This window comes from Uranotaenia lowii, chromosome 2 (assembly GCF_029784155.1).
Source record: "Uranotaenia lowii strain MFRU-FL chromosome 2, ASM2978415v1, whole genome shotgun sequence".
NCBI classification, from domain to species: Eukaryota; Metazoa; Arthropoda; class Insecta; order Diptera; family Culicidae; genus Uranotaenia; species Uranotaenia lowii.
In genome coordinates, this window is record NC_073692.1 from 164,922,040 (window position 1) to 164,937,794 (window position 15,755).

Sequence of the window (15,755 nt, forward strand, 5' to 3'; positions counted from 1 at the left end):
CAAAAAAATCTAAAAAAAGCACAGGACGAAAGTAAGAAAAGATACCAGCTACGTCATAAGAAATTCGCGAAGCCTTTCAAAATAGGGGAGATGGTTTACAGGCGCAATATGAAACCATCAAGTGCCCTAGAGCATTATAATGCAAAATTTGGACCTCAATTCTTACCAGCGATCATAACTGGAAAAAAAGGGAATTCGTCGTACTCTTTATCAGATATGGACGGTAAAGAACTAGGAGTCTGGCCAGCAGAACACCTCAAACCGGCCTAGTCGGATTGTCTAAAAAAAAAGAAAAGCGTTTTATAAAAAAAATTGTATAATAAAAAAAAAAAAAAACGAACCACACGCCTTTATAAACATAATAATTAAAACAAAATAGAATACCATCAAAAGCCATACAAAGACTAATCAGAACCATTCCGACAGGAGTTGTAGTTCGAGGTCTTTTATGGCACCAGGAAAAATCCTTTCACCGGAGGTTTGCACCATCGGCGTAGCCAACCAGGTTTCCTAATAATCGTTAGAACCACTTCCATCGAGCGACGTTTAGGCTTACCAGAGCCCTCCTTCAGCGGAGTGAAGCACTTGGGCCAAACGAATTTGAAAAACTCAATCATCCTCGATAGTCCTAAAACAAAGAAAAAGAAACAAGTAAAAAACGAGAAAAAAAAAACAGGCTTACCAGAGCCTTCCTTCAATGGAGTGTTGCTCTTGGGCCTAACGATATAGTAATACTCAGCAATCGTACACAGAAAATCAATACCCAAGCTGCAGACCATTGATAATCTCATCGAACTCCTGATGATCCGGAATGACTTACCAGAGCCTTCCCAAGAGAGGATTGATGCTCTTGGGTCACGTTTATTCACAAAAAAAGCACTATATATAATATTTTCGAAGCAACCTGAAACAGTAACAAACAAGTGAGTAAAAGATACAATAAACAAACAATATCATTAGGACTTACCAGAGCCGTCCTCATGTAGGAGTGTTGCTCTTGGGTCAACAAACACCAATGATAAGCGGTAGTGATTTATCAAGAGGTATAAGATCGTAATAAACACGCGTAATCGAAGAAATTTATAAAAGTATCTACTCGATGTATGCTTTCCGGCAAATCTTTTTGGTTTTTCAAAACAATCTAATTCAAAACAAAAACAAAAAGGCAACCCGCGCTTGACAGTTTGTGTCGATTTCGTGTAGTTTCGTGCAGTTTCGTGCAGCACCCCAGTGCTATATAAAAAACGATAAAATTTGCACTAAGAGAATAATATATTAATTTCATTTAGTTCTTCTCTAGAAATAAAAAGATAATTAATATTATCGAATGGTTAGTTAAGAATCATAAACTCATTTCGGAATGAAATGAATTAAAATAAAAATCTTAACAAAAAAACATAAAAAAAGAGGTAGAAAGAAGTGCACTTTAAATAAATATAAAGAAGCTAGAGCGTCAAAGCCTAAGCTTGGTCTTGGTGAAGCTAAAGTTCCCAGATCTTATAAATGTAGTTAGTTTAATAATTTGTAGAATCAATAAGTAGAGTGAAAGGATATAGTATGAATGTGAGAATGAAAAATAGGGCCCTATGATTGTGGAGAAGAGTGACTGAATGATAACTGTTTATGTTTAATGAAGATAGATAAGGACCGAATAAGTTTAATACCCTGAATTCAAGCAAGTGTACATTGTATGATTCTTATAATTTGTTTTGGAAAATTGGGATCCAGATTGAGACCGCGATATGGAGAAGGGAATTTCCAGCAATTATGCCTAATACTCATGATAAAAAAATACTTTGTATTTTTTTTCACTAGCGGGGGGATAATTGTTACCGTACACACGTACTGGTAACAATCGTTGTAAATTTGTAGAACCCATCCCATGTATATATTTAATTAATTAAAATAAAAATTGTATTTTTAAGGCTCCTTTTTTTTGACAAGTTAGGTAAATTGTAAATAGTTGTATGTCTGATAGGAAGCTTAATTGATCATGTCCGTTGTCCATCCCTAATTCTCACTCCTACCCCTCAACACTGAGCGCACGATAAATAAGCGTAACGCACCATAACTCGTGCGCTCAAAATGAAGATGACGTGGAGATGACAGCTGAAGTTCCGGAGAAGAAGAAGGAAGGAGAGAAAGCGGCGAAGATGAGATCCGTTGGTCATTCTAAGTTTGGCTACGATCGAGGACGGTGCGTCGTTGTCCGAGATCCAGTGTGCAAGTTCGGTGACCGCGTGGAAGTGTTGGCCGAAATCCATCAGACGAACCGTTTTGGGAGGGTCGCCAATTGCCCCCCATAAATCGGATTCCGGTCAAGTGGCCCAGAAAGACGACCTTGTCAAGCGGTCCGAACCCTAAGAACACCATATCAAGCCGAACCACGCCAACCAGCAAAATCCAAACTGCGCACCGTCCTGCAGATCCAAGCGGCACGCCGTCCGTAACCATACGGCCGGCCGTATAGCCAAACTGAGCGGCACGCCGTCCGTAACCATACGGCCAGCCGTCTAGAAAACAGAGCGACACGCCGTCCGTCACCATACGGCAAGCCGCCTTATCAAACCGAGCGGCACGCTGTCTAGCCGAACCAGATAGCACGCCGTCCAGCCAGATCGAACAACCACGTGGTCCCGATAATCCGAGCGACTCTCTTCGTCCAGCCGAACCAAGCGGCCAATCGTCCAGCCGAACCCGGCGATACGTCGTCAAGCCGAACCAGGCGGCGCGCCGTTTGGTCTACTATCCGGAAACGCCGACGAACCGAACCGGGGAGCTCCCTATCCAGCGGAACCGAGCAGCACGCCGTCCAGCCGAACCAGGCGGCCCGCTGCTTCACTCCATCCGGGGACGCCATCTATCCAAGCCATCCGGGTACATCGTCCAGACAAGCCGGGGGGTCCACCCGCCAACCAAGGTAACAAACACCTTCCTTTTTTTTATTAAGTGGCCTCCGGCTTTGGCTGTCGACCAAGCCCAGACCCAGCAACCTAACCTCAAACCTATGAAGCCCATCATGTGGCTAACTCAACTTGCCCGGGGGATCATCTGCAGCAGATCGGCCGCACCGTAATCCCTTTTCCATTTATGTTTTTTGTTTGTTTAAAAAAAAAAAAAAAAACTTAAATAAAATAATGTAAAATCTAAAATATATAAAATTTACTTCTTTCGAGCCGATATACCTCGGAAGGGTTCTGGGGGGGAATTTTCTGGGGCGCGGTCCCTCTCCCTAGTGACCTTTTGTTGAGCCATCCCTTTGCAGCGCCGACCCTGAGTGTTCGAGCCGCCTGAGCTAGTCGATCGTTACAGACGGCGATGGGTTTTCCGGAAATTGTAAATGCACAAACTGTATGAGTGTTTGGAAAATTGTACTCATATCCACCCAAAAGACAAATATTGGTTTTGAAATCATACAGTTTTCAATTATTCCAAGTTAATTTAAGTGTTCTAGAAACAATAACAATGATAAATCTATAATTTGAATGCAGAATTTCAATTGCACAGTAGACTGTCCCAAATTTGTATGGGAAATTTCACACTTGTGAAATGTTTTATGCTGCAGGCTCAAATTGATCCAAGGCCAAGTACAAAATTTTATGCCAAATTTGGGCCAGATCGGATCACTGGAAGGGGTCGCTCAACGAGCCTGAAGTTTGTATGGGATTTTAAAAACATTTTGTTCGGAAGGAACACGGAAATCCAGTTTTTCATCAATAACTTTGGTCCTCTTCGGCCGATTTCTTTTGAATAAAATTTTTCAAAAGTCGGGTCATTTGGGCCAGTTTTATGGGCTTCGAAATCTTCAAAATTTATATAGTCGGTTTCCAAAGTTCGATCATGCGATCAAGCGAATAATAATGCTTTTACGAACTATTTGAATAGATAACTGCATTTCAGATCTCTTGTACTCCAAAATTTTGTTGATGATTTTCCTCGAATTTGAAATCTTCATAATTTCAACAAAGTTTTAGAACACAGTTTTGTGGGAGCTCTCGCTAAAAAAGGGTATTCTGGACTTGCAAAAACCACCACCACCAAAATTTTTGCTCTTCTCAACTTCTGAGTAAATTGAAATCATACCAAATAATACTGATATCCATCTGGTCTATCGAGCTCTATACAAAATATATTTTCGATTACCGGCCCAAGAAATTCGTTTTTAAGTGAGCTTCATGAAATTTCAGATATTTGATTTAGTAATCTTAGAAATTCCCAGCTGATCACGCGATACCAAGTGCTTATTTCTTGACCAAAATCATCCAACAAATTTTAAGTAATCTCGGATATTCGAAAACGGGTCTGAATTCCTTTTAACAGCAAGATAGTGCTGTCATCTACAGTTATAAACTGAAAAAATAATGATGAACTGATTTAAAAAAAAAACAATGAACGGAAAGTCTGTTTTTGGATTCGAATTCAGCCCAAATTCAGTGTTACAACATTTCAGCAGTTTGATACAAAATTATAGCTCAAATATCAACTTCGTGTGTTCGTGAGGAAATAATCTTAATTTTGCTGAAAAACATAAGTGGTACTTTTTTTCGTACTCTTTTTTTCATATTTTTGGTCCTGAATGCTTATTGGTTTGTCAAAAAAAAAAATATGCCTGAGTTATCCGTTGAACAGTTTTATACAAATAGTAGAGGAAAATTTTGATGATAGTCAATCATTCAAAATTTAACAAGCAAAACAAATAACGGTACTATTCTAGTGTTGCTAACTGTATAATTTAAAAATAAACGAGAATTGCCAAGGAAATCTTGTTAGAGCTACTTTTGTGTTAAAAAGGGCTAATTTGTTCGCATTTTGTTTGATATATAAAATCTTTAACAAAAATTTTGCACTCTGGATGCTTATATCTAAAGATAGTTTTTGAGAAATTTTATTGTGATTTGTAATCCTTTTTTTTAATAACAGTTTTGAAAAACTCTGATAGTTTTAAGGAAATATATATTCTATAATCTGAAATTAAAGCACATGTGCCCTGGGAATCAATTTGAAGTTTTTATAATTTTTGGATTTTCATAATCTTCGTTGAAATACATACAGTTGGTGACGAAAGTGTGAAGTTATTTTAGGAATTATGTTCGTCAAGTTATGTCGTGAGACGGAATACTATGTAAATAAATAAAATAATGGTGACGAAAGTAAGTAACAAAAAAAAAATTGTACCATCATTTTGTCAATTTTACTTTTACAAAAACTTTAGACTGACTGGTCTTGTTTGGGTATTTTAAGACTACAATGAAATTATTTTTCGGGAAAACTAACACATTCGTTTAATTCATAATGATGATAATCAACTCAAGCATCGAGCATAACCACCTTTATATTGACGAGTGTATGTGAGCGCTGCGACGCACTCAGGGGTAAATGCACCTAATAAGCGATCGAAATTATTTGCAGACAAACGGTAAACAATAGACATTCGTATTTTTGCAACATTTTTATATTTTTTGATGATCTAGCACATTCTTGAAAGAAAAAGGTGATTTTTCCACCTGGAAGGGAGATAAAAAAAATATTTCTTGAAATAACTAGTTTAGAGAATTGATGTTTTCACAAATTTTTTTTTTCACAAAAAATGTAGACCTTATTATTTTAAGCAACTTTGTTGAAGACATTATAAAGATCGCATGAAATTCAAAAAAGTTACGAGCATTTAAAAAATAACGAGAATTTTAGCAAGTAATTTTGAGCTTTTATTTAATATCTTTTTTAGTATACGATAAACAATCTTAATATATTTAAGAAAGTTGTTCAAATAGTTAATACACACAATTTTGTAGAACATTTCAAATACATATTTCAACTAAGAAAGCGAGATATACTTAAAAATATCCAAAATAATGCCTTTTTTCAGTAAGTTATAATCTTAAGAGTTCGGACGAGTTCGTATAATTTTTTGAGTGGATTTTGTTGGTCAAGTTATTGGCTTTCCATTGATATATAAATTTAACATTAGTTTTGAATAGATTTTCTGAAAACTAGCAATCAATAATGCGCTTTTTCCTTTAGAAACACTTAAAATTCAAAGAGAAAATCCTTCAATTTTTCCTGTTTTTAGAAGAAAAAGCTCATTTTTGATTGCTCGTTTGTCTATTCAAAACTAATGTTTTTTTTATATATCACTGGAAAACCAATCACTTGACCAACAAAATCCACTCAAAAAATTATACAAATTCGTCCGAACTCTGAACATTATAACTAGAGATGTACCGAATAGTGGTATTCGGCGAACGGCCGAATACCGAATATTGACCTTTTCAACTATTCGGCCAAACGAATATTCGGCCGAATATTCGGTCGAATATTCTATTGAGTTTTTAATGAAAAAAATTTAAGCAATTATTTCAATGCTTTCTGTTTCTTCCATGTTAATGTCCCTCATGCTTTTTAGTCGATTATTTTCAACCAGGTAATATTATTGGATGATGTATTACAAGATATTTTTTAAGTAGGGGTCTTTCTGATTTTTGAAATGTCACCAATAATAGAAAAGATGTCAGATGACTAGTCGCTTCTAGGGTGTTTATCACCAAAGAGATTGCGTTCCTGTAAAATCAGGGATAAAACATGTCGAAACAGGTGCCAAGCTATTTGAAATTGCTTCTCCGATATTGAATTAGATGAAGGTCGAGTTTGAGCAAGATATCTTCAAAATAGTTATTGAAAAGATAGGTAGATCAGCATTTCATATGTTCAACCCCACAGTCAGGCATTCAGGATCATTTTTGAAAAAAAAAAAATTAAAAAGGGAAAAATTTATGTTTATTTTAATTTTTTTAGAAAAATTGTTTTTGAACACAAAATCCAAAAAAAATAAAGAGGAAATTGAGTTATTTGTTTGATTCAGAAAATAATCTGAATAAACCAAAACAAATCTTGGAAGTTTTAAACAAAGTCTGAATATCCCGGCCAGATTTGACTTGTCTGGTTTCTTTACTGGATTTGTGGGTAAGCCTGAATATATCCAGAAAATCTGGAAAAAACTATAATCGAAGAATAAAGCAATACCGTTCAGCATTCTCCTGTACAATCTACAGTGAAAAATACGCGGTAACACCTTAGATGTTTTGCTGAAACCATATGTTTTTAATGATTGTGAAGCTTTTACAACATTTCTTTTGGATATTTTGTAAATTATCCAATATTATTTGAAAAATTTACGAGTCTGTGGTAGATATTCGGCCTATTCGGCGTATTCGGCCGAATACTTAGCTCAACTATTCGGTGAGCCGAATATTCGGCTTAACGGTTTTTCGACGGTATTCGGCGCCGAATATTCGGCCGACCGAATATTCGGTACATCTCTAATTATAACTTACTGAAAAAAGGCATTATTTTGGATATTTTGTAGTATATCTCTTTTCTTAGTTGAAATATGATATTAAATTAAAAACTTAAAATTACTTGTTCAAATATTCGTTATTTTTTAAATGCTCGTAACTTTTTTGAATTTCATGCGATCTTTATAATGTCTTCAACAAAGTTGCTTAAAATAATAAGGTCTACAACTTTTGTGAAGACATCAAGTCTCTAAACTAATTATTTCAAAAAATAATTTTTATTTTCCTTCCAGGTGGAAAAATCACTTTTTTCTTTCAAAAATTTAATAGATATCAAAAAATATAAAAATGTTGCGAAGACATCGAATGTCTACCGTTTACCGTTTGTCCGCAAATAATTTTGTTCGCTTATTAGATGCATTTACCCCTGTTTGCAACGTCTGGGCATTGTAGCTGGAATCTACTTTTAGGTCCAGTTTTTCAATCACAAACCTTTGAAAGAAGGTTTATAAAAATAAGAAAATTTTTGAAAATAAAATAGGGAAATTCAGTTCCTCAGTAATGAAATATTTCTTAAGAAATTCTGAGGTTTGAACAGAATTAATTTGACTGTCGTCTCCTGCCAGTGTTGAGCGAAAATTTACGAATTTATTTCGAGAAAAATTTATAGAATTAGCGGAAGGTTTTATGAGCCTTTTTAAGTACAATATGTGCATGAAATTATGATTGAATTAACATAAAAATTTTCTATGGATTTTTCTAAATTTCCGTTCACCAATCAAGGCCGTGCGAACGGGGGGGTCTAGGGGTTTACCCAACTTTAGTCACAGTTTTATTTTGTACTAGCTGATCCCGTACGAACTTCGTTTCGCTTTAAATCATTGGTACGTCAAAATGAGTTTAGAAAATGAATTCGAAACATTCTTTCGACAATTTTGGGGAAAAAATTCAACAGTGTTTGAAGTCGCTACTATTACTATTACATGAAATTCAAATTAAACGGTTGATTGGCTTTTCATTAAAATTTATGTAAGATCTAGACATTATGGCTGAAACATGTACTATTTGTTCATGTGCACGACTCTTTTGCTAGACCTTCACACTTAAATTGGTATCAATTAACTGCCTCCAACAAAATTATTGCACAAAACACTGAACTTTCAATGAAACCCTCTTTTTCTGTCCCATGGCCCGATATTCGATAATTGAAACCAATTTTACATTCCTCAAAACTCCCTTGTGCCATTTTTTTTTTCAAATTATATGTAAAATAACGTCAGGAACTTGCAAACAGTGAACAGTGAATATAGACGCCCCTTTCGCCGACCCTTGACACGGAACATACTACCTGGAGTCAATTGCTCATAGTTTATAACCCTCATCTGAACATTTTCATCTCAATCCGATGCATGATCACGACAATATCGCGAAAACAGTGAGCAACTAACATGGACGGCCTTTTTTTACCACGATTCAAAACTTGACACCTGAAATCAATTATCTTTTCTGTTAAACTACCATGTGTCAATTTTCATTATAATTCTATGCTCAATCAAGAGAATATCGATAAAACAGTGAACAGATAATAACCCCTTTTGCCGACCCCTGAGGCAAGATTTGAAACCTGAAAGCAAAAGAGCGTCCCTCAAAACTCCTATGTGGAAATTTTCATCTCAATCCAATGAAGAATAACGTCGAAATCGCAAAAACATTAAAGTTGGGTATGAACGACTCCTTCAGCCGACTTCTGATCCGCAATTCGAAACTTGAAATCGATTGCTCGTCCCTCAAAACACTCATGTGCAAATTTTCATCACAATACGATGTATAATAACGCCAATATCGCAAAAACATTAATCAGTGGATATGGACGACCCCTTTGGCCGACCTCTGACCCTAAATTTGATAACTGTTACCGATTGTTCGTCTCTCAAAACACTCATGTGCAAATTTTCATCACAATCCGGTGTATAATAACGACAATATCGCAAAAACATTATTCAGTGAATATTGACGACCCCTTTGGCCGACCCCTGACCCTAAATTTGATAACTTTAATCGACTGCTCGTCTCTCAAAACTGTTATATGCAAATTTTCATCACAATCCGATGTAAAATAAAGCCAATATCCCAAAATCATTAATCAGTGGTTATGGACGACCCCTCTGGCCGACCCCTGACCCTAAATTTGATAACTGGAACCGATTGTTTGTCTCCTAAAACACTCATGTGCAAAATTTCATAACAATCCGATGTAAAATGAATCCAATATTCCAAAAACATTTACCAGTGGATATGGACGACCCATTTGGCCGATCTTTGACCCTAAATTTGATAACTTTAATCGACTGCTCGTCTCTCAAAACACTCACGTAGAAATTTTAATCACAATCCGATGTAAAATAAAGCCAATATCGCAAAAACATTATTCAGTGAATATGGACGACCCCTTTGGCCGACGCCTGACCCTAAATTTGATAACTGTAATCGATTGTTCGTCTCCCAAAACACTCATGTGCAAATTTTCAACACAATTCGATGTAAAATAACGCCAATATCCCAAAAACATAAATCAGTGGATATGGACGACCCCTTGGCTGACCCCTGACCCTAAATTTGATAACTGTAATCGATTGTTCGTCTCTCAAAACACTCATGTGCAAATTTTCATCACAATCCGACGGAAAATAACGTCAATAACGCGAAAACAATATTTGTCTTGTATGGACGACCCCCTTCGGAAGGGGTCATCCAAAAATCTATAACATTTTTCATCATTCCTGGTCCTAATGAGCATCCATGCCAAATTTCAGATCTCTAGCTCTTAAGACGGCTGAGTCTATAGAGGACAAACAAACAAACAAACAAACAAACAAACAAACAAACAAACATACAGATAATTGCTTTTTATATATATATAGATTTCTTTTTCTTCAGCTTCACTTCCAAGAGGATTTTGATATATATCACAATGCCATAAAATTCACCTTTTCCTGGGGTGCAATAAATAATAGAGCTAATTTTGATCAATTTTCTTAACCTGAAATTTTTGAAAATAGGTTCAAAGTTTTTAAGAATATTCTTCACTTTTCTGACAAAACTTTAAAACATTTCAAAAAGTTAGGATAAAGGTTTTTATCAACTCTCCCAGGTATTTTTGACATCTGCTAAAAAAGATACTCAACGATTTTTTAATGAAATTTTAACCAAACTAAATTCTAAAAAAAATGAATAGCAAAAATCAAATCGTTTTGCAGACTTCAGAAAATTTGTTGTTTGAAATTGAATTTATATACTTTTTTTTCAAACTTTCTTCAGTGATGCTAGAAATACTAATCATTCCAAATAAAAAAAAATTGTTAAGTTTTATTTTTTAGATCATGCAGCATCTTCATCATCATCATTATACAAATATTATTCCTGGATTGGATAAAGTTTAATTAACGATTTCAGAATCAGTTTTTAATCGTTCATATGGATTTGTTAGTTTACCAATTATCAATGCATAAAACTTCATATTACAAAAAAGAGAGATAATTTGAAAAATGAGACAAAAGATTCGGGTTCAATGCACCCAAATCTTCCGAATCAATCATTGAAACATAGGGACCAAAAATTTATCATATCCATCTTCATTTTATTAAATGAAGAGTTTAATCACCGTTAGTTATGTTATATTCCTTAAGAAAGAACATTTCCAGACTATGAAAATTGTAGGCGAATAGAAAGCTAGGAGAAATGAATCGATATATAAAATGGGGGAGTAGAATTTTATTAGAAGCATTTTTATCACATGTCATCAATTTTTCCTCATGGAGCGAATTTTCATTTTCATATTCTGGAATTGTTCCTTCTAAAACAACGTAATTTCAAAGACAAGAACGATATATTGAATTTAAATTTTATTTTAATTTTCAAATAAATTTACTGAATTTTATAGTCGAACCAATGAATTTTTTTGAAATATTTCGGACAAGTTTGTCTTTGTTATTCAACTCTGCATTTTTGTGTTCTGCAAACATTATTTTCTTGGAAGCCTTTAAATCTGGATTTTTTTATAGCTTTTATGGCTTTTCATTTTGATAACTGGAAGTATTTGAATATAAAAATGAATTTTACCTATGACTTTGATCACTGACACTCTTGATATTAAAATTGAATATTTTCTTTTTTTTTAACAAATTGTGTTTAATCATCGTCTATGTGATTTTAACAATTTCTCTTGAGTGCAAAATGGATTTTTTAAATAAATTATTCACATTTCAAATCGTGATGTTATCGTGAATTTCATGTCAAATTTAAGATCAAACAAAGGAATTTTCGAACCCTTAAACCGAATAAGAAGAAAAGTTATGTAAATAGAATGGTAAATAATTTAAAATTATTATTATTTACCTACTTAACAATTTACAATCACGATTAATTACTGAGCTGATCTGAAGATGATTTTAGAATTTGAATTCAATTTTTTTAAATCTATTGTTATATTTTATAGATATAACAACGGATTATATTTTATGTATTAAATTTCTTTGCACTGATTCTTCAAATCCAATGCTCCAAATTCTAGTTTTATATAAAGTTTTAATTCGCTTCGTTTTCTGTATTTAGAAAATTCAGACTTAATATATCTAATTCAGAATAAGAATCATAGTTATTAATAAATATTTTACCGGAAGTTACATATTGATTTGAAACTTTGTTTTTATTTTATTTTGAATCGCAACATTAAAGTCTATTATTTTATTGTAGTTTTATGGTCATGAGTAAGAAAATTGTTTAGTAAATATTTTTTTTTGTTATATATGGACCCCCTTTCATTGACGCGTCCTTCGCACGGGCCTGTCACCAATATTGGTATTTTCGTGATAGATTTGATACAAAGTAATAATGTGTAATCTCAATTTTAAATTCAGGTCAAGCTTTTTATTTTTTAAACTTTGATTCGAATATTTTCGTTTAACCATGTTTATGGCATTCGCGACTTTGTATCAACGTTTCAGTTGGCGGAAAATTATTGAAAAACTTATCCGGTACAACTGTGTCCAAACTGTGTTACTCTTGGGCTCGAATTCGCGGACATCGGCACAGAAAGCAACTTATCTGCCAACTGAGCTACATCATAAGCCTAATTCAGATAGAGATTCTGTATTTTTACTCCTAAACTGTTTTTTTCAAAATGTTTATTCTTCTTAGAAGATAAACATTAGGCGTGAAATTGGTGAATAGTAATATATATTTATCTTTTTAAGTTCGATTAATTTTTAGCCTGTGAGGATGTTCTCGCAACCCAAAAATTAAAACATATCCTATCTCCTATGCAATGCGTCAATTTCACGAATTCGTAGTGTCGGAAAACCAGAGATCAGATTTTCAATTGATTTAATAACCAAATCTGATTATGAAGAAATTTGACTTTGAAAAATCGATCTGGTGTTAGAATTCATTCATGGGCTTCAATATCAGAGATGCAGTTCAAATGTCGGTTCAAAAACAGAAAATGTGCCAGTTTCATATGATCGAATCAGTGGATTTAGTTATTAGTTTGAGCATTGCTGAAAGACGTTTTTAGGATTGTTATATTCAAGATTTTACATTTCGAAAAATTTTTTTGAACATCGCGATACGTTTTGACTTATGAATACAAAAAAGCATTTATTCTTATGTAAAATATGCGAGGTTCTCGTAGTTTACTGATCAGAAAAAAATAAACAAAAATAATTTTTCTCTACACTACACACGACTTTCAAGTGAGGATAAATCTTGGGTTAAAATTCAACATTCAGTAACCAAAACATAGCATTTTTGCATGGGTTTTTGACCATTTTTTTAATGACTAATAAGATTCGAAATTACAATCTTCGACAAAGTTTTTCAGAGGAAAATTTACTCTTAAAAATTATTAATGAGCACAAAAACCATAAGCAGGATCTGCTGCACAGAAGAAAGAAACAAAAATGATGTTGATTTTTCAGTACAAAAAAAACCCCATACAAACCAAAAAGTTCAAATTTATTCATGTGAACGTTACTTAAAAATTCTGCAAAAAATTATGGATGAATTTTGAATCAATACTAAGTTTTTAAATTCCCAAATTTTGAAAAGTTTGAAAACTACCCCAAATCGACACAGTCTAATGTATAATTGAAATTCACGCAGTAAGCAGAGAAAAAAAAAGCCAAAATGTTTGTAAACTTTATGTTTAATTCGATGAATTCCTTAATCCAAAAACCACAACTTCAAATTTGCGAAAAATATTTTTTTTCTCAATCCTTGAAACTTGAAAACAGATTCACCCAGGCAAAGGCTATTATATTTAAAACGCATTTTTCCCCTTCTAAGAAAAGTAAAACTTCTGCAAAATGCTAGATTCGGTTTTTCATGAATGGACGTCTCTCCCGAACCTCATTTCCTATTCGTTTGTCGTTTTCAATAATTGGAAAGCAGCAGACAGGGAAAAGCGCAAAGTTTTTCATTTCTTGCCATTCATTGTTGTAACGCACTTGTTATTTTCGTAAGAAGAAAAGCAAGAAAAATCGGCTTCCATCACCAACTGCAGCACCACCACGATGAGATGATGCGAACAAAAACTACCAAAAAATGAAAACACACAAAGCACACGAATTCGTGACAAATTTCGGATTACTTTTTTGGCCTTGTTTGTTCCCTATTTTTTTCGTTTTTCATCGTCCAAAAAATGTTTCTTCCGCTCGTTTTCCGTCCCGAAAAAAAAGAAACAATTATCAAGTGTCATCTCTTGTTCCGAATGCTGACGATATCTCTTTTCCCACCTCTATGGAGCTTGCTCAGCCGGAAACTATAAATGTAGTGATGGAAAGGAAGTAGCAAAAAATGCCGAAAAAGGAAAATGTAGGAACATTCTCAACTACCTTCCGAAGCTAGCGACAGGAGTGGAAAATCAAAACTTTTATTAACGCTTCCGGACGATTGACTTCGGTTGGGAGGAAGTCAAAGGCAACTGGCGGCAAGGGAGGGTGAATAAAATTGGAATAACGACAAACTGTCAACTGCAGGCACAGGAAAGCGATTTCGATCGAGTACACTCCACATTCGAATAAATCTCCTCGATTGCGAGGTGCGAGAAAGAAGATGGGCTGTGTGGTTCCCAAAAAGCACTTCAATAGAGTAAATGGATCACAAAAATGTTTAATATTTCTTTCGTCGGCTCAGGTTTAAAGTTTTTTGGATGCAGTGTGTTTTTACCTAAGCCATACCACAAAAATGTTCGCAAACTCTAATTCATCTTCAAGTGGTTCTAAGATCCACTGACAGGACTGCTACGAATTCATTCCAATAAATCTTCGAGGCCTCTCTCTGGATGCACTCCAATCGAAAGTTCTCATCCGGTTTCCATTCACGGAAGAGGAAAAATCAAACCTGCAACAATTTCCTGTCGATAGACATATGTACGTTCGAGTTCTCCTGGGGACAAAACACTCCTCCAACTTCCTGGCATTCGGCCGAGATCCAAAATCTAGGCCGTAGTAACAAACTGAGGAAGGTAAAAAGTGGGAAATGCTTACCTCGCTTGCCGCATTGCTCGAGTAGCTCATCCGTTTGACCGTCCGATAAGTGTCATCGTCGACGGCTTCCTTGAGGGCTTGCTCCAGGGCAGATTCCAGATTGCGAGCCTTCGGATCGTTTTCAAGCTCGGCATAGCTGTTCGGTGGATGGATGAAATTGGAAAGAAAACAAGGAATGAGAGCATCGGAAAACACTGCTGGAAAATATCGGCATCAGGCCGAAAGATACGTGCTAGCAACAAACACCAGTTGAGAGGCCGAAAATGCCTGGACATACATGGGGGTTTTGAATTGAGATTGAGAATTGGTTGAGATTTCCAGAAAAAAAATAAACCTATGAAACGATATACCAAAGTGATGGAATCAGAGCTGAGGTCCTCCCTTCGTTTTTCGTTGCATTTTGTTTTTCTCATGTCCAAATGAAAATCCAAATTGTTTGTTGCCCGTAGGTGCTAATCAGATTTTTTTAAATAACGGTAAATTTAGAAAGGGAACAGTATTTTTTGAGGCTTTGATTAAACAATAGATATTGGGAATTTTTGGCGGCCTGAACTAGAATCTTTTGTAAAATTTGTCTATCACCTTTTGTTTCGGTGGTATGGCATTTGGAAGTTTTTCAAATCAAGCGTATTGAGGAATTCATTCATTCATAACTGAATAGCTTGAAACCCTGTATGAAGAATAAAAACTGATTTAAAATCCATTCGTTATCAACAGTGAAGTCATGAATCTGGATTCGACTGGATATACAAGATTCAGTGTGCATTGCTTACACTGAAAATGCTTCAAAAAATCAATTTAACAATTTCTAGCAAATGTAAAAGATGACACAGTAACAATTTTTGACATCAATATACAACAGTTTCTTGGATATTCGCTACAAAAGATTTTGGTTTATTCAACAGTTTTGTGGAAAAAT

The 15,755-nt window shown here is 34.7% G+C and overlaps 2 protein-coding genes across 2 annotated transcripts in view; one reads left to right on the top strand and one right to left on the bottom strand.

The window, feature by feature from the left end:
* LOC129748374 (uncharacterized) overlaps nt 1-15,755 on the top strand; it is an 814,549-nt gene that overhangs the window by 440,195 nt on the left and 358,599 nt on the right. The window lies entirely within an intron of this gene.
* Nucleotides 1-15,755, bottom strand: part of LOC129748376 (uncharacterized) — a 46,983-nt gene that overhangs the window by 8,714 nt on the left and 22,514 nt on the right. The window contains exon 2 of the mRNA XM_055742978.1: nt 14,837-14,972. Coding sequence (XP_055598953.1) covers nt 14,837-14,972 — 136 coding nt within the window. The remainder of the gene's footprint in view (nt 1-14,836; nt 14,973-15,755) is intronic.